General features: G+C 38.7%; 1 protein-coding gene across 1 annotated transcript in view; it reads right to left on the bottom strand.

The window, feature by feature from the left end:
* The window catches only part of prex1 (phosphatidylinositol-3,4,5-trisphosphate-dependent Rac exchange factor 1), a 121,179-nt gene that overhangs the window by 1,574 nt on the left and 99,455 nt on the right, over nt 1–20,150 (bottom strand). The window contains exons 25-38 of the mRNA XM_037685014.1: nt 19,540–19,825; nt 18,700–18,918; nt 16,067–16,155; nt 15,564–15,646; nt 12,368–12,458; nt 12,136–12,264; nt 12,012–12,053; nt 10,432–10,649; nt 10,094–10,196; nt 6,538–6,681; nt 4,073–4,187; nt 1,349–1,415; nt 493–668; nt 258–360 (exon numbers count right to left, since the gene is read on the bottom strand). Coding sequence (XP_037540942.1) covers nt 258–360; nt 493–668; nt 1,349–1,415; nt 4,073–4,187; nt 6,538–6,681; nt 10,094–10,196; nt 10,432–10,649; nt 12,012–12,053; nt 12,136–12,264; nt 12,368–12,458; nt 15,564–15,646; nt 16,067–16,155; nt 18,700–18,918; nt 19,540–19,825 — 1,865 coding nt within the window. The remainder of the gene's footprint in view (nt 1–257; nt 361–492; nt 669–1,348; nt 1,416–4,072; nt 4,188–6,537; nt 6,682–10,093; nt 10,197–10,431; nt 10,650–12,011; nt 12,054–12,135; nt 12,265–12,367; nt 12,459–15,563; nt 15,647–16,066; nt 16,156–18,699; nt 18,919–19,539; nt 19,826–20,150) is intronic.

Raw genomic sequence — 20,150 nt, 5'->3', positions numbered from 1 at the left:
TTTCCAGGTTGTCAACGGTGACTAGTAACAAACGCGATGTGTCAGCGGTGACGTATAACAGATGCGACTAATACGGCGGTGTGACGTGTATGGCAGAAAATACGGTATATGCAAGAAAGGCTAAATTTTTTTCTTTAAAAATAACATCTATATTTAACATTTAATGTATTTTCTTACTCAGACTTAAAAAAGATGTAAAACGGCTCCCTCGGGAGCAGTATTGGTAATCTGAAAATCTCCCTGTGTCTGCATTTTACCTGTTTCCTCATTATGTCCAAGGTCTGCATGATGCAGCGTGGCAGGAGGCCGTGGTTCCGGCCCAGGATCGTTGCCTGCTCCAGTGTCACACTCAGGGTGCACCTGCAACGAACAAAGGGGACAGATTTTAGACAGGTCCTCTGAAGTAAAGACACTGATGGGGTTCTCTCCATAAGCAGGACACTTCACAGCTTAAATAGATTCAGACCGAGCGGTCCAGAGAGCCAGGCTGACCTCTGCATGCCCGTGCCGCACATGGAGATGTGGCAGGCTCCCAGGCGGTTACACAGTTCAGAGGACACACAAAGCATGCCGACACCTGACGGGTGGCCCTGGGCACCTGGACGCACATTCATATAGGACTGCATGAGTCGACAGAGGTCATCCAGGGTGTTCAGGGGCCGCAGAAGCTGTTAGAGAGGGGACAAAGTGGAAAATGGACAAGTTCAGAAATTAAATGGACTTCTAACAAGATGATTTTATAATATATCTCATAAAGAGCTATCTTAGCAAGTCATTTACAAACTACTACTGAATGTTAAAATTAGTTTCTATCCACTGTTTACCAATTCTGCAAGACATATTGTACAAGATGAAATAATTAGATAAATGACAGCAGGATTAATTCAGGCTAAATTAAAACAACAAAAACATTAAGTGACTTGTAAGAGGAAATCAGACGAATATATTAAAATCTAATAATCAAATCTAACAGGTCTTACTTTACACTGACACTATAATCTACCAGTTTTTACATCAACTAGAGTCAGTTTGGGACACTAAAGTCAGGTTGAAATTAAGTCAGTTTGTAATGTTGATGTGCTGAGGTTAGTCGGAGTTAATCGGGGAGTCTTGGCAAGCTAGTGGGGGTTTCCACAGGGCAGGGTGTCAAACCAGTTCATCTTACTTTTGAAATGCTTGGTTGAAGGTCTCTAACTTCTAGGCCCAGTATCTGTGCTTAGCATTTATATTCAGTCACAACATTACATAAAAATGACTTGTATTGCTGAGCAAGATATACAAAGTGTGATCAAAACAATAATAATAATCTAAGAAGTTAAAAAAGATCAATACATCTGTGAATATTTACCTGGTCTATCTTCATGGCTGTGGAGTTCGAGTCTGTGGGAAGATTAGACTTCTCCAAATAGAATGCCCTGTAGTGAAAAAGTATTTGCATTTCATGTTTTTGACTTTATTCACTTTAGAAAATGGATACATTTTTGTTGTATAATTAATTTTCTATAAGAGTCAAGCCAAACAGCCTCTAATGTACACCTCTTTAAAAATACGTATCTGCTGCAGGTCATACTTCATCAGTTACTGATGCTAAACGAATGAGTTGTGATCTGAGAATTATTGCACATACAATCTATTTCAACTCAATCTGCTGGCTTCCTTAGATCGATAATTTTTACTAATTGGCTTTTATATAATGTACGTGAATGTTTTTGTACAGTACAGTGCCCTGAGACGACTCCTGTTGTGACTTGGTGCTATATAAATAAACTGAATTGAATTTAAACTGAATTATTAAATTGAATCATAAATTAAGGCCATACATAATGGGAATAAAATCATAATACAGAAAACAAAGTTGATTTAAACACATGTATATTTAAAAACAGTCACGGGAAGGAGTAGGTACACTCTTATTTCTAAGGTTTATTGTACTCTAAAATAATAAATAATCTTATCCTTACCAGCTCTTTAAGTTTGGTTGAATAACCTGATGCATGAGTATTTAAATTGACATCTTTCGAGGCTTTTTTGTTTATATTTGTGGGTACGCTTGAGATTATAATCTTGTTGAATGTACAAATTTATGCCAAGAATCAGCTAAAACATTCATAATTGACTGAAATAATTTGATTTACAGAGGAGGTCATATTCAACTCAATGACTACGAGATGCTCTAAAACAAGCCCGGATCATTACCCCTCCACCCCTGTGCTTCACGGTTGGTATATGGAGGGGACTACGTTTGGTTTTCAGCTGTTTTGTAAAACATGTTCGCAAAATTGGTCTAGTCTTTCAAAAGTACACTGAAAAGTACACTTCAATTGTAATCCCAAGTTCTTTTCAGGGAAAACATTTTCTTTTCTGACAACGCTCCCAAATAAGCCGCGTTTGTTCAATGTTTTTCTGTTCTGGTGTTAAAGTAGCATGTAACATGCTGACTGAGGTGGGAGAGCTTTCTGAGCATCCTATAATCTAACCTCAGGGTGACGTCCTTTACTGAGACGTTTAGCACATCTGAAAATCTTGAACGTACAGTAGTCCCTCGATACTTTGCAATTCGTCTTTTGCAGACTCACTCTTTCATGAGTTTTCAACATGAGATTGTACACGACGCATGACTGGTGATGGAGAAAGACGGGCAGCAATCCTCTCCCCATCCTTTCTCTTTCTGAGGCTGTCTGTCACAGCAGAGGTGTTGGGAAAAGACTGACATCCCCCCCCCCCCTTTTCTCTTTCACTGCTGTGACAGACAGCCTCAGAAAGAGAAAGGAGGGGGCAGGGGAGCAGGGATGAAAAGATCAAATGAACAAATGCAGAACATTGAAGAAAATGCTTAGGTTGAAAAATAAGAGTGAATCAGTTTCGAGAGAGAGTGGCTGAGCGCGGCTCACTCAGATATAAGCTAAACCGTCACCCCCACTCCTTCCTTTCTGTTTCTGAGGCTGCCTGCCACAGCAGAGAAAGAGAAAGTAGGGGGTGGCTTTGGGGTCTGTCCTTCCCCATTGTGTCCCAGAGTTCCACAACAGGCAGGCGCGCAACAGACAGCCTCAAAAAAAGAAAGTAGGGGTGGGGGTGAGTCTGTCTTATACCTGAGTGAGCCGCACGAGCAGCATGGGTTGTTTATTTAAAATAATCAAGCACGACCCGAACAGAGCCTTTAGTCCCCCTCGGCAATCACTGACCACCGGGCAATGTCACGGTGCTCCCGATGACCAGTCCGCCCCTGGGGCTCAGTACCCGTAGCATCAGTCAGTCTGCTCTCTGTTGCTGTGCTCTTTTAGGGCGTTTAGAGAGTTTAGAACATTGCAAAAGTGTGGGAATAATTTATAAAGCCTTAAAATATATAAAATAAATATAATGTTCCTACTTAGCAGATTTTCATCCATAGTGGGGGTGTCTGGAATGTAACCCCTGCGTTAAGTGACGGACTACTGTAGTTCGTTCAAAACTCACTGTCCTCTTTATAGAATGAGGATCTGCTCTTACACCAGCGCTATCTGATTAGCAGCATCTGGCTGCTACTTCCTTTTCTAATTTACATGCCAAGTGTAAGGGTGAGTTTAGTTTGTGAAATGAACTCCGGTGATTTCATTTATGTGTTGTACACTGAGAGGTGATATTTACATATTTATCATAGCTGTTAAGAACCAGATGATTTGAAACTAATTCTTTGAACAGAAAACTTTACACAGAAGATGACGTCTTTGATTTTTCTGACTGCATTTGAAATAAAATGTTACTTAAAAATAAACTAAAACATGATCACCTTTCATATCAAAGTTTAATAAAATACCATATATCAAGTGTGTTAAAACGCAAACTAAATATTGAGACTTAATCAGTCTATGTTGCTTTTTTGGTAGAACTGAAAATTTAGTGATGACAAAGGACGAATGATAAATGGTCTGACCGTGAAAAATTTCAAGTCTTTCAACATAAATTAAAAATGTAATGCAGACTGCTGTGTTTTTGGTCGGTTACGCAGCTCACTAAAGTGTTTTTTTGAAGTGAAATATTTACAGAGTGCTGGTGAAGCCTCTGAGGAGCTGCGATGCAGTGAAGCACAAAGTACCTGAGTCTGCGGTAGTAAGCCTTCACCCTCTCTAGCGATACAGCGTTGATGCGCTGCTGGAACTCCTCCATGTCCGTATAGTCCTGTTGGGACACTCCTTCTGGACGCTCCAGAGCTGGAACATAAAAGTGTGGAGGGATTTTTTTTCAACATAGAAGGGAGTGCATCTATTAAAACACCCCACTAATTTCCACAACCTTTTGCTCATTAAACTTGATCTTTGCGGTTTACGCTTACATAAATATCTTGTTACTGAATTAACCTTTGAGTTCAGACCCTTCGTTTTAAAAACACAATAAATGTAAAGAATTAGCCTGGATATCCTCACTCTGCAATCTGCAGTACCACAATGAACTTTCTTTCTGCAGTCTAACAAGGTTGAGTCAGGTCCTCTGGACGGGTTCTCCTTTGTTGAAACATTTCGTCTTTTACCCAAGACATTTCTGTCTGAGAAGCTGCAACAAACCGTCCTGTAAGTCAGTAACGGCAGAACCTTCTAATAGTGGATCAACCAGTTTGCTGGTGGCAGTCAAAACTAGTTGTTCACATAATAAAGACGGATCATCAGTCTAACGACCAATCGTTAGTGCCCTGATGGCCGCTTGCTAAACAGGCTATCGGGGAGACTGAGGTCCAGTGTTTTTTCAATGTTTATTGGGGGTAATAAACAAAAAAATAGCACGTTTACATGAAATGACATGAATGTAGTTTCTATGGTGGTCCTAATGTGCAAATGAACAACATTCGAAAAACCGGAATTACATTTGAAAAAAGTAATTACATTAGAAAAAACAGAATTACATTTGAAAAAAACGGAATCACATTTGAAAAATAAAGTTAATAAATAATAATAATAATAACAATAATATTAATAAATAATAAGTTAATAAAGTTTAAAAAAAACTTCCCGTTTGGCTTAATGCAAGTCCATTTTTTCAAATGTGATTCCGTTTTTTCTAATACAATTCCAGCCACTTCCGCTTTGACTTAATGTAATTCTGTTTTTTCAAATGTAATCCAATTTTTAAAAATGTGATTCTGTTTTTTCAAATGTAATTCTGTTTTTTTCAAATGTGATTCTGTTTTTTCAAATGTAATTCTGTTTTTTCAAATGTAATTCTGTTTTTTCAAATGTGATTCTGTTTTTTCAAATGTGATTCAGGCCACTTCCGCTTTGGCTTAGTGCAATTCAGTTTTTTCTAATGTGATTCCATTTATAAAATTTAATTTAATTTTTTTAAATGTTCATTTACACCTTGGGGTCACTGTAAGTTTCCATGTCAGTGGGGTTGCCAGATAAGAAATGATGAAGTATAGTTCTGTCGCTTTAAAATGACAGTATTTTGACCTAAACTGTCATATGTGCTGAATGGGCATGTTGTAAAATGAGGTGTGTGTTTTGTTTGTTGAACGTGTACACAGAAAAGGAGAAGGTAAAAAAATTTTTTAAATTTATCTGGCAACCTTGACAGGCTCCGCTGCATTAATCATGCATGCAGTGTCTGCATGATCACAGTTACATCAAAACTGGTGCATACGTCATTGACGTCTCTTTGGACCCTGGATTTGATCGTTTTTGCTCCTACGTGTTGAAAAAATGGTGAGTAGCACAAAAATCATTCTGCTCTCTGCCATTTATTGTACCGGCAACTGTTCTTAGTGCAGAAAAACTTTTGACTGGAGCCGCCATTAGTTTTCCATGTGCAACTTCACACTTGTGAGCATTTGACACCTCCATGTGGCGGGGGTGGTGTCCCCCCTGAAAATCACCACAACTTTGCTTGCAGCTCCTCAGACTGAAAAAGTATTTTGAATAAAAATTAAAATGTTTCAACAAATAAGAACCCGTCCTCCCTGGATTATTAACATTAGGACATTTCTTTCTACAGGTGGGTAGCTTTACCAGTAGGTGGCGATGTTCCTCCACAGAGCTCTGCAACTCTAAAACTCTAAGCTGTGTTTGACTCTGATGTGAGAACAATATGAGCCATTTCATTGAATTAGAGTTCCAGTTAGCACTTATGTATGGAAAATGAATGGCTATTTGGCAGTCTGGCAAGAAGCATAATGCTCTCAGAATGATCCTGATGGAGAACTAACAGGAACAAAAGAAAGTGCAAAGGTGGGAGAGTCCAATAAAAGGCTTCAGCCTAACCTAATAAAAGCACCTAGAGCTATCAGCAGATGTACTTCTTGTGCATCAGGTTGTAAGAATGCATGACACAATAAGTGTTTTTAAAGGCGTCAAATCTTTGTGCCTAATATATTCGATTGATTTAGCAATTCAGATGCATTTCAGCTAAATAGCCTACATTATTTTTTGTCAAAAACAATGTTAATACTCAGAGAAAGTCTAAAAATGAATCGCTTTGGTCCTGAAACTGAATGATTTTACAGAGTATAGAAAAACATAATCCAGCTGCATATGGTGTTGATATTTCCAGTATCAGTCCACTCAGTCTTACCTCTGGTGAAGAGGACCGTCTGGATCTTGAGGCTGCCTCCATTCTGCAGCCGACTGGGCAGCTCACTGAAGTGACAGCTGTCCAGGTACATGGTGACCTTCAGCGCATGTCGGCTGCCCTCCACCTGGTAACATACAGGTGTGTCTGTAACGCAGGGACAGCAGAAGAGTTGAACATGGGAGATCTGAATCCCTGGATGAAAATGTCTTCTACACAGCTACACTCAGTGTAGACGAACGTGTCTGGCAGTAAACTGTGTTTGAGTTGTTTGTACCACTTTTAATCTGTTTTTTTTTTTTACTTTGATCTCCAATAAAAGCTCTATGTTAAATTAACATCAGCTTCTTTTTTGTTTTACATTGTTACATGTGTACATTTTGTGAAAATTTATCAGGTGATGAACAAAGGTTGATTTCTAGTTTCATGGTGTGAGACTTTTAACAGATCATGGTCTTGAAACTGTTCTTTGTATCTCGCTTCAAAGGAGCAAAATGCTAAAGGTTTTTTTTTAGATGTTGTCTTCTTTTCTTTACTAACTTGAAGTCTTGTCTTTATATCTTACCATTTAAGGAACATGTGTTTAAGCCACTTTAATGCTGATTCATTCAAGCATAAAAGGGCAAGATATATCAGTTTTGTGTTTTCACATAGGATACAACTAAATAAACTTTAAATTTTATCATCAGCTGCTTTGTTACTATGAGCATGCCACTATAACACAATTTGATCCAAGTTATTGCATATCTCCCACTATTTTTCATACCAGAGCTTTAAACTAAGATCATCTCATGCAGAGCAGTGATGAAGTTGTAGCTGTTTTGGTCAAACTTTGTAAACAACGTTATGCGATCTCTCATGTGATGCTGTGACATCTTGCATGAGCATTATCACCTTTGGTATCAGGTGATCCAAACGTTGGCAATGACAATACTCCCACCCGATCCAAAAATAAATAAATAATCAAGAAAGAGATTTTGAGACTGGAGAAATATTGCTTAAAAGATTACAAGAAAGTCTGGTTTCTTAAAAAACAATTACAAAGAACTCAGCTGGACTAAAACTTCTGCACATTACTGAATAATATTCCAGAGTTTTGTCGATAGATTTGCTGTAGATGGTAATTTTTTTCTTCTATACCCTATAAATATTTATATTTAGTCTTTAATGCATGACTTTCATCTACGTATCCCTTAGCACCTAAAACAAAAGTTGTATGAAAAAATGATCTTAATATACAGAATTTAATTATACAAGAACATGAAATAACAGAGCAATATGAAGTCACCTTGTGCTGATTCTCATCACATTTTATTACCAGTGACTGCTGACCAGTCCTGAGAAAATGGAAGCAATCACTTTTACCACCAGACCTTTGGGCTCAGTCGTAGAAAACTCATCAAGCCAGAATCTGCTGGTTGCTTCAGACTGAATGCACGCCCCTCACACTGTGTGGGGGTTACATGTTTGTACCAACGTCTCCCAGCTCACTGATGATGCTATTAGCAAATCAATACAGTCCAGTTTATTCTGACGCCACAGACCACCTACCTGCACTGCAGCAGTCTGAGCCGATCTGCAAACTTCAGCAGGGAAGCTTGTTCAAAAACAATTTCTACATAAACTTATTATAAATCATTGCAAATTACTCACTGCTAGAGAATATAACAAATTACAGCAACATGTTAGAGCACCGCTCTCTACATTTGTATACAACCTACTTTCTGCAGCTAAGCATAAATCTATAAAAGCGCATTTCTGCTTAATTCGCATCTTTGCCTGGTAAAAAAAAAAAGGAAGTGCCTGAAGTGCTTTTCCTTTGAGCATCAATCTTTGCTGACCACATTGAGGATGTTGAAAAGAGCACTGATGCAAGATGAAGCCATCTTTTGTGTCTGTTGGCTTTAAGACTTCCTGTAACCCGGGTACTTTCAATGAATACAAACACTGAAGGTTATTGAAATGCTAAATTTCACCAGAGTTTTAAAATGCATGTACTGTTTCTGAACATGCTAACAATGCCAAATTTAAACAAACTGGGTGCATTATCAGTTCAAACCACAATGGAACCCCACAATTCTTACTCAAAAATAAATATTTTGTCCTCAAGTCCAAATCAAAAGTAATGCAAACATTGAACACGTTTTACATTATTATACTTTTTTAATGCTTTATATCTAAGGGAGTTTCAACTACACATGTGCAAGTGTTACATGCGTTTCTGATCCATAAATTAAGTCCATCACACTCCGTCAGAAAGCATCATATTATCAGTGACACAAAAATAATGAAGATATAAAGAAGCTCCATGTTCTGCTCAGTTTAAAGACAAATTATGTAGCAGCACATTGTTGTTTTAACCCTTTGACAAAATTTAAAAAAAAAACTAACAGACTGGCACACTTTAAGTGATGTTTGTGTGTGTGTATGTGTGTGTTCATGTGTTTATTATCAAAATATCCCATGAACAACTACAGATTTCAATGAAACTTTCAGAAAGTAAAAGTGAATATATGTCTGATTACATTCTGAAGTCAATCCAAATCAAGATGGCCACCATTCAACACTAGTCAACATAAAACTGGTTACAACTCAAGTACATTTTACAGATACTTAAAATTAGTTATTGTAGTAGCTTGGTCTGTCACGATAAACAATAAATCAATTAATCACATGATAAAATGATCAACCTAATTTTCATTTATCGGCTTTATTGTTTCTTCATGTCTCTCTCTTTCTATTGAAGACACTCTTTTCTCTTTAAAATCCATTTTAACCATCCAAAACTGCATTTTTGGATCATTAAAAGCAGCTAAGCTGAGAAGCTAAGATACGAGCTAAGCTGACAGGCCGACCTCGTGAAAAAACGTCCGTCTTGTCAAAGCTCCAAAATTCACGGTTGAAACCTGTGCCTTCGTCTAAAAAGTTGTTTTTCTCTGCAAAAAGAAGCTGAAAACTTATTTATTGATTTTTTTTATTAAAAGCTTTGAGAACTGAAAAACAGGAACGAGAGACAGCCCGTGTCACATCAAGGGTCCTCCCTCCCATTTTTCTTAAAGAGACATGCTGCTCGCTCCCTCACTATCCATCCTTCCGTTCAAAAAGTCTTATACTGCCATCCGGTGGTCACAAAAAGGTACTACACACAAAAATTAAACAACATTTCTTCTTAAATTTGACAATAATTTCTAATTGTTGTCAAATTTCAAACAATATTACCTACCGTTTATCGCAATAATTTCTGAGACGATTAATCATCCAGCAAAATTTGTTATCGTGACAGGCCTAGTAGAAGCTGCATACTTTTGTTCTCAAGGTTTGACCAAAATGACTACAACTCTGTCATTCGTCAACATAAGATAAACGTAGTCTAAAACTCTGGCATAAAGGGTGGAGAGCGATACACGTTCCCTCAAGGAATTCTCAGCCTGTAATTATCAATAAGTTCCATACATCCGTAAAACAGAAGTTTATTTGAAGCTGGTCAAACCGTCCAGCTGCTCATTAGCTATGTGGTCTGAAAAGGCAATGCCGGGTCACTGATGATGGAGTCTCTTACTTGCAACTAGACACTCGTCCTCCAGCTGCTTGAATGACACAGTGACTTTGTCCAAGTCTAACAGGGCTGCCTTGGTGTCCTCCAGCATGGTCCGCTCCTCTTTCTGCCAGAAGACAAATTTTTAAAAAAGCGCTGAACTCACCAGGATGAGAGTTTTCAAAGTGCTGGAGACAGCTGCATAGCTAAAAAAGTCATAGTGACCCAAAGCTTGTGATTCAGGAAGTAAATAAAACTGAAAATGCAAAATATTTTGGTGGTGGTGTTCTTTTAACAAGTTTTATCATATTATATGAAGCTACGATCATATGCTTATGACATTAAATGAAATATTGTCTCACCAGATGTGGAGAGAGCGTGGACTGAAAGTGTAGCAAAACACCAATGACAGATGTTTGCTCCAGCCACTTGCGGCTGGTCTCCTTGCTGTCTTCTTGATACTCGCCAGCATTGTTAAACCTCGACCGCAAGGCCGTCAGCAGCTGCTCGGCCAACGTGCACAAGGCGCCCGTCGCTGCCTGGGAGAAAATCACGTCACGTCGCAGCTGCAGAGACGTGTCTGTTGTTGTGGGGAGGAAGGAGAGAGGGCCAGACATGATAATGTCAGAAATAAAAGAACTAAAGGAGTCCTGAAGGAGGTGTAAGCAACAATATGCAAATACTTTGCTGAGAGTGAAGATATGTGCAGAAGAAACAGGAATTCAACTGGACAAGGTGTCATTTCAGAACAAGCACACAGAAATTAATTAAAACACGTTTGCATTACAAAATAAAGCAGTTGTGATCTTTTACAAACATTAAATCATATTGAGCATCATTATGTGTCCTATTAAAAAATTTCATTTTCATATTGCTCTAAAAAAAATTAAAAACCCCACTCCCAGCAACTGTTTCTGACATTTGTAGTTTATTTTGAAAAGATAATAAAGTAGAAATTTTGGGCATGAGTGAGCTCAGCTTTACTGCCAGGATATGTGCATCCTTTGTCCATGTAGATTCATTTGACTTGAGAAAATCAATTAATAAAAAGCTAACAGAATTAGCAGCAGCACGTCTTTGTATGAAAACCTCTGTTTCATTAGAGGGTTTTGCAGCTGCAGAACTCTGCTTTAGTAAACTGTACTTTAACACAAGTTAAACAATGGGCATGAGCCATGCATGAATAAAGGACAAAATAAGTATGTTGTAAGAAACATAAATTGCTTCAAGTTGATCTTATTTTTGAAGCAGCAGCTGCTAGTAGGTGTTGGGGAGTGAGGGTGGACCAGGGGAGCAGGGCAGGAATGGGTTAAATATTCAAAGAAAAATCAAATAATCAACAGATTTGAAACGTTTTAAAAATTTATTTACTATAATTTCTGGACTATTGAGCGCACCTGAATATAAGCTATAAGCTAAATTTAAAAAGGAAATTAAAATTTTACATAAATAGGCTGCACTTGTGTATAAGCTGCAGGTGTTCATGTTGTAACATGAGCTATTTACACAGAATTTTTTTTTTTACTTTTAATTAAATACGTACCCGTAACACGCACAAATATAGTAAATGTTTTATTTTTCCTGAACAGTGCCTGTAACACAGCTAATTAAAAAAAAATACAGTAGTCTACCAGGAAAATGTTGGCTACGTACTGTAACCCCAGATTCTATGAGTATAAGCGTAGCCCTTTAAGGCTGTCGCTGATGGTTTATCCCGTTATGCGAAAGCATTACACTGAACAGTGCGATGCTTTGCGGGATAAACCATCAGCGACAGCCTTAAAGAGCGAAGCTTATACGAAATAGAACTCAAGTAATAACACCTTCCCTGTTTCCCAAGAGAGTACAGAGTGTCTCATTTGGTAATTTCATGGAAAATTAAAACTGACCATTAGTCACAGCCTCACCCTGGATATGAGCTGTTATCTGTTTTAGCACTGACCTGTGCACTTCAGCAGAGCCAGAAGAAGCTGGTTCTTTCCCTCTGTTAAGACACAAAGATAGTTAGAATAAATGATTGGTACTGTACGGTATGTGATCGTATGACAAGAGTATGTTCAACTCACCATCTACAAATCTTTGCAGACTTTCCACCAGGGTCTTGATTGAGTTGGGCAGGTTCCAAGGGTCCTCCTGGATGTTCTTGTAGATAACGTAACGACAGCGGGCAGTCCAGTCGTCTGTTTGACGGAACTCTGCAGAAAACCACAGTGTGTTTGTTCGAATGCCTGCTCCCCAACATTAGCGTAATGAGACACCTTACCATCTTGTAAGGAGCAAACTGAACCAAACGTGTACCTGGCTGGTTGTGGTCAGAGTAAAAGTGTCTGGTCTCCTCGCAGGCCTTGGTCATAACAGGTCCCTTGAGGAGTCCGTTAATTGATTCAACCTGTACAAAAACAGAACACATTCAGAATGACTGTCTGTAAACTCAAATGCTTTGTGCTTCAAGATTCTATATTTTAAACAATTCCTTTACTACTACAGTAGTCCCTCGTTTATCGTGGGTGTTAGGGACTACCCCCACCCGTGATAAGTGAAAAACCGTGAAGTAGGGGATACAGTAGTCCAAGTTCCAAGTTCACTTCAAGTTCAGTAAACTTTGTCATGACGTGCCAGGCTGCAATCACACATCACCTGTTACTCCCAATCTCTCTCCTTAAATAAACAATTTAAATTTAAATACTGTAACATTTTAAATAAACAATCCACGCAGCATGGATTGTTTATTTAAAATGTTACAGTATTTAAATTTAAATTGTAGAGAAGAGAAGTGCAGCAGGACATCAAAGGGATGTCACACAGCTTCAGCTCTGCAGCACGGAGCAGAAATGTACTTCTTGATCAATTACACTGAAACAACTGAACATAGAAGTTCTAATATAATTAAAAATAACTTCTAACACTTTTCTATTTTGTGATTATGATGATTTTCCATGTGGTCCTGTGATGGGCTTGCGACCCGTCCAGGGTGTGCCCCGCCCCTCGCACAATGATTGCTGAACATGGGCACCGGCGACACACGTGACCCAAAATGGAAGAAGCGGGTAAAAGATAACGGATGGATGGATTATGACGATTTTACGATGCGACACACAGTACTTTGAATTTTAAGTTGGAAGACAAAAATCGATCGGTACATCTGGACAGCAAAGGGTTAAAAGCTGCAACAGGACAAATGTGTGTGTGGCAGAGAAGGAGATCAGCTGATCAGCTGCAGGAGGAAGCTTTCCCTTCCACTTGTGGGCTACACACATGGTGCAAAATCATTTAAAATTATTTATTTTAAATAAACAACCTATGCTCGTCCATCAACCAGCCAATTGTGTCATGTCCAATAAGGGTGCACCGATAAACCGGCCAGCTGACTTATCGGTCCCGATTTCCTTAATTTGGGGAAATCGGCCGATACCTACATGAGAAACCGATATTACAGATTCTTTTAGTTTTAACATCAGTTGTCTGAACTTCATTTATATTTCAGAGCACTACCTCATGGCCAGTTAAAACAACTGTATTGTTTCTAGGATCTTGTTCAAGGGTATGCTTTTCAATAAAATAATATTGGAAAATTGAAGGTGCATCAATTTTCCAACACCCGACAGTGTCACTTATAAAAGAAAATTGGTATAGGCCAAAATTGGAATCGGCAGGCCAAACTTTTTAGAAATCGGTGATTGGCCATAAAACTGCAATTGGTGCACCCCTACCAATCTTACTTTGAAAAACTGCGATATAGCAAATTTCTAATCCATTCACATACAGACATACAGTAGCTCTGCTTCAGGCAAAGCTCTTTCAACACGAACACTCATCTTTGCAGACCCCTTAGCCACAGTTTACATGTAAAGAATCAGAGCAGCCAAACTGGGTGCACTTTTTACTGCCAAGAGGAGATCAAAAGGTAGATGGATGTTTTTAAGTATGTCAATGTATCAGTGAAAAGCCCTTGGGTATAGAGGAAGGGGGCTGGGGGTTATGCTTGGGTAGGTAGGTTAAAAGTCCCTCAACATAGGACATCTAGCCACATGAAGTAACTCATCCCACTTGACTGGTAATTATTGTATTAATCTGTTCCTAAGGGTTAACGTTGACACGCGTGTTTCTTGTTTCCTCATCCTTTGGTTTTAGCCTTGGGCTAACATTGGGGATTAGTGAAGCACAGCTGAAAGTCAACTTCTACGAAGGACTGAAGCTGCCAAAATTAGGACTAAATATAACACTCCCTTTCTTGTTGTTGTTGTTTATTAGTTTGGTTTTATTTTGTGTATTTTGAGCTCAAGTTCTTATGTTTATGACTAACTTTTTATGTATCATTTCCTTCTTTTATTTTCTTTCCACTTTCTGTTACCTTCATATTTATTTCTGCTTCCTCTTTTCCATGACTGTTTTACTTTACCATATGTATTACATATTTATTATAAAGTGATGTGCTGTCATTGTTTGCTTACACACAATGACGAATAAATTAGCTCTCTGCATTTAACCCATCACACGTGAGCTACACCTGGGTGGAGCAGTGGGCAGCTATGTAAGCACCCGGGGAGCAGTTAGGGATTAGGCGTCTTGCTTAAGGACACCATGACATGTGGGCATGGCAGGGAGTTCAACCTGCAACTTTCTAGGTGCTACTGCAAGTAGCATTGTTAGCCACTTTAGTACTAGCAGCTAGCTTAATTTGCAGAAGGAGCAATAGACTAAAAGCACTAATAGACGAAGAGACATGGTTCTCAAACTGTGGTAAAAGTATCACTGATGTTATTCAGAAACACTTTACTGGTCTCAAAGAAAATTTGGCATAAAGTATTTAGTTAAAGAAGCTAATTATCACCATAATCTGAACATTTAGGTAAAGCTTAAAAGTAGTACTATAATACCCAAACAGATGGGTAGTTAAAGCAAATTAAAACTATTCTGTGCTGACAAATATTTTGACAACCTCAGTGGAAACTTGGGTGGACAATGATTAACCAGAGAGCTAATGGCTAATTAAGATTCTCTAGGACCCTCTAGCAACAAAAGGTTCAAAAAGAGAGGAAATTTGATTAAACTTCTCATATTTTTATTTACGTAGTTTATGTGGGGCAACGCAAAATCTAAGACTGTAAATGTATATGGTGATGTACTTTGCAATGAATGTATGGAATCATCAAATCCTGAAACAAACCCTTCAGCCAGGGTTAAGTGTGTTTTTCATATCTTAACGGTTCATGTTAAATCCGTCCAGACACCAAAGTTGAAAAGTACGGAGTTAAATGTGAGGCACAGACTGGCACATAACAGTGAGGATCCCATATTTTAGTTTATCCCAGGAAATAACATGAAAATACTGTTAAAATTATTAAAATCATTGAGCTAACCAAAACATTTGTAAGTTTGCTGTTACACGAGTTTACAAGCCTGGAAAAAGGTGATACTTGAAGAGCTTTGTATTTTATTTAAGTGGAACTCATTATAAAAAGTTTAAGAACCACTGATGTAGAATATAACCCACCTGGTTGAAAAGGTGCTCGAGGCAGCCGTGCAGCTTGTCTTGTTTGTCAGAAGGAATCCTCATATCACATGGCAGCTCATCGCCTAATGGAGAGGAAAACAGTAAAGAGGCGATGGGGCTATGCATTTAACACTTTTTATATATTCTAGTTCCAATTAAAGCATCCAAATAGATGAGAGAAGACTAATTAGATGTTCTAACAGAATCAGACTGGATTGTTTAATGCCAGTAAAAACAGGGGAATAATAAATAGACACATACTTGGCTCAGATAACAAAAATGTGGTTGTGGGGTTGTGAAGAGTTCTTAAAGCATCTGACCACAATCAACCCTTCGAAAAATGTCTGTCTAGCATTACATCTAAAATCACACAGTTAGCTTGAAATCCAAAACATGACTGAACTACAGTTTTCAACTGTAAACAAAAGGACAGCAATAATACAAGAAGTACTCTAGGTAAACATCGGAGGACATCTTGACCGCTGAAACGGGCCATCTGTTACCTGATCCCATCTCGTCACTTCCCAGGTAAGAGCTGTTACTTCGCACACTGGTGTAGGACAGAACTGAATCTCTGTTGCTGTTGCATTCACTGCACGCAAAGACACAAAATGCACAGTCTTAACATGCGTTACACAGCAGAGTTCATTCAGTACATTAACCACCAGGAAGATTTGGAAAGCCGCATCTTGTAATTATGTGGCTGAATAATCTTCCTGATTGTATATGTCCTTTTTGATTTACTACATGCCCGACCAAAAGTAATAAAATGATTCTCACAACAACCACCGCTATTTGGTTTACACCGAGGAGCATCCAGTAAATGTGTATTAAATTCCTGAACTTATGACTAATAATACATGACATTAAATCTAAACTTAAAAAAGTTCTTTACACAAACTGCTTTCATTGTGCAGTCAATGCGTTTGAGATTACTTATCGGTATGCACAGACAATTTTTGCCTTTCTACGAGACTCTTGTTCAATAACTGTCTGACATTTACAATCACGATTCAACATGATTACTGTGAGCACGTGCAGGATTTATGTGACTCAAATTATACATAGATTTTAGTGATCACGGTTGAAATCCCCTCAGAGAAGTGCTGAATGATTCATAATCCAAGTTACTTTGACAAAAGGCTGACCATAAGCTCTGAAACAACATCAGTAGCTACTAATATCAGGCTTTATTGAAAAAAAAATACAGCAGCTAGTCCAGATATCACCTGCCCTGCGATTCTGTTACTTCATATGTGTATTTAAATGTGCACCAGTGTGTATTTGTGCTGGTAGGGTGGTGGGACCACTGAAGCAATAAAACTCTGGGGGGAGAGTGTGCATAACTTGGTTAATTCCCCATCTGGATATGTGCATCTGCATTTGGCTTGAAGTCAAGAGACACACACTCTTTCTGGCTGTGTTTGTCTCTCACACACACACACACAAAGGTAATTTCCTAATTTAGGTTTGCAGAACTGCTGCCAGAAGTGTGCGCACCACTAATATATAAATTCTGCTTCTAGTGAGCGGGGGGATCACTTTAAATATTAATATATTTACAACTCAAAAAGAAGAGATTTGAAAGGAATGTATTCACATGTGCACCGAGAACAAACTATGCTCATTAACAGCTTTGTTATCTTGCATACTCTATCACTGTATGCAAGATTTAATGGGGAAAAAAGTACAAAAATTATAAAAAAGACTGGGATCGATTTAATTTTACTGCATTGTTTGTAGAAATGCCATCTGTAAACATAATGTACAATATTATCAATTGAAGGCCAAGCATTCCTTGAAGTATTGATCACTGGCCAACAAAAATTAATAGACAACGCATAAAATGTATAAACGATAGAGGGCTTCATTTTTCATTTAAGGGGACAGTAATGACGACCAAGATGATTTGGCATTTTAAGTATTCAGGGAGAATCAATCACTTGGGATATAATCTGACAGATAAGATGAACTGTAATCTGCCTCCGCTGGATCTGGATACACTCTAGATAAGACAAAAGGCCAAAAAAGGGCCCCACAAGCACAGGTACGCATCAAAAACAGTGATTTAAGACACACAATGTGCTAGTAATCGGATTAAACTACTTTTTCCACATAACTCTCTTGCTCGTCTAAATAAAGTCTGTTTTTCTCCGTCTTTGAGCCACCTTTTTGTACAAAACAGAGCCTAAAAGTCCTGCCAGCAGACATGTTGTTTTTAGGAGAAAACGTGCATCAAATCTGAAAACCACACAGTCTGTGCATGTAGAAATCAGTGTCTCTTTCACAAACGCTGCTTTTTCTGTTTGTTTTTTTTACTGAACACGGCAAGTGGCATTTAAGTGTTGACCTCTGCTGTGCCCTGTCACCACCTCTGACTTTATCCGATTCCCTCAACAGGGAAAATAAAATAAAATCCACCCTCTTTAAAGCACAACAGTACATTTTAGTCAACCAAAGCCTTACATTTCACAGCAAAGCTTTGTTTACTGCTACATTAAAACAGTGTTTTTTCCTCCCCACTGGTCTTTTAAACAATTAGTGAATAGCTTTGTGTGTGCATGTGTATATATGAGTGCTACACACAGCAGCTTGCATTTTCCTTTACATTTTACTATGATGAGGTCGTTGCATTTTACGTGGCATGGCCTGGCTTTAATGACAGAGTGGGTTAGGAGGCGCGCCCTGAGCGTTTGGCTCTATTACACACAAGACTACCGCACCAACAACCAATAACTGCATCTTAGTGGGTGGTGGAAGGTGGGGCTTGGTGTGCTCGGCCCAGTGAACTGTGCACGCGCAGAAAAGACCTGAATTAACTCACAATACGCAAATGACATAACCAAATCTGACTCGGACACTTTGAAGCCATTTTTAGCCTTCGACTTGTTGAAATTCCAACATCTGGAATCAATTTTAGTCTCCCAGGGGGGGAAGCATTTCAAATCTGTGGGGTAAAATATTTTATTTTATTTTATAGGGTCCATGGTTCAAAATATAGGCGCTACTTTAATTTCTTTTACAGTGACACCTTTTTTTATTAAGTGGTTGTATAGGTTTACTTCAAATTTGCCCAAAAACTACAACAACTCTTATTTTCAGACTTTTACCAACTTCTCATCTCGTTAAAAGTTACCTGTAGGAGTCCCTGTAGCTCATTGTGTCGTGGCCAGAGTCCTCCTGGTCCTCTTCAATCACCTTAAAGCATACTTTTTTAATACCTCCTTGCTCCGTTTTATCCTGATCACAGCCATCCTCACAGGGGGCCAAAGAAGGAGGCTGATTTGACTCGTCGGCCGGGGGCTCTCCACTCTCTGCTTCCAGTTGTGTGGGTTCGGTGATAGATGATAAGAGGCTAAAGAAAATAAAGAAGGATTAATTTTTATTACAAAAATCTATTCAAATGTGCATCAATTTCCACAAAAATCCAACTACTGGTATATTTACATTAAAATAACATCTATTTGTTCCTGTTGTCACACCCCTTCCTCAGCAAGGACATACAATGCATGTTTTTTTTTTTCTTGATGTTATCCTGGCTTCACTCCCTGTTCCTGTACTGGGCCTGGCCCATAAATATTTTGGGTCTTAAGAATGTTCCTTTTGTAAATCCTCAGCTTTAAATAAGGCAAAGGGCAGACAGACAAAGAGAAGCTGACAAAATAAAAGCCTTGGGAGGAGGTGGTCTGAGATAACTGCTCCTAGGTTTTCTTTATGCAGTTTCTAAATATCACTATAAAGGCTATGGCAATAGTTTGCACACACAGTGGAATGACAATATTTGATAAGGATGCTTGGAGGTTAAAGCTGAGAACGTTTTCTGAATAAATTTAGGTAAAAGAAAAACATGGCTTGTTTTAACTTGTATCAGTGAGGTAGAAAAAGCAACAAAAATGTATTTAAAGGTAGAACCATTATATTTTTATGGATCGATGCCTTTTTAAGGCTCAGTATAAGTATGAGCTGTAATACTCACACATCTATTTGTGCCACATACTGCTTCATTTCCCTTAGGGCAACATCCAAGCGGCTGTACAAGTAAATGTAGGCGTCCTGTGTCTCTGTGTCTTCCTGTTTGAGCAGGAAACTCAGCCCACCCTCTCCATAGATGCCCTGTCTTCCATCCATCCCACCCTCGCCTCCATCCAGAGTCGGCTCCCCGCTGCCGTTCGCCTCGTCCACTTCCAGGCCGGAGCAGTTCCAGGAAGGAGCGCCCATGCTGGTCACACAGTGCTGAGTGTGGGACATGGGGTTCAATTGTGCTACAGGACCAGGACGAGACAGGAGAAGACAAAGAGAGGAGCAGAATATCACTGTTAGTTCCTATTGAGTTTGTAGATTCTTACAAATACTTGGAACTACTGATTGATGCACATCTCTCTTTTGAACCACATATTGAAACCTGATAAAGGAACTTAAATTAAAAGTGTGTTTCTTTTTCAGAATTAGATCTTGCTTAAGTCTGAATGCCAGAAAACGCCTTGTAACCGCCACCTTCCTACCGGCCATTGACTATGGTGACATTATTTACATGAATGCCCCTGCCAGGTCATTGCAGATGTTGGATGCTGTCTACCATGGAGCGCT

This window comes from Nematolebias whitei, chromosome 11 (genome assembly GCF_014905685.2).
Source record: "Nematolebias whitei isolate Nwh7 chromosome 11, NemWhi1, whole genome shotgun sequence".
Lineage (NCBI taxonomy): Eukaryota > Metazoa > Chordata > Actinopteri > Cyprinodontiformes > Rivulidae > Nematolebias > Nematolebias whitei.
Note: the sequence above shows the minus strand (reverse complement) of the source record. Positions and strands in the feature narration are given on the sequence as shown.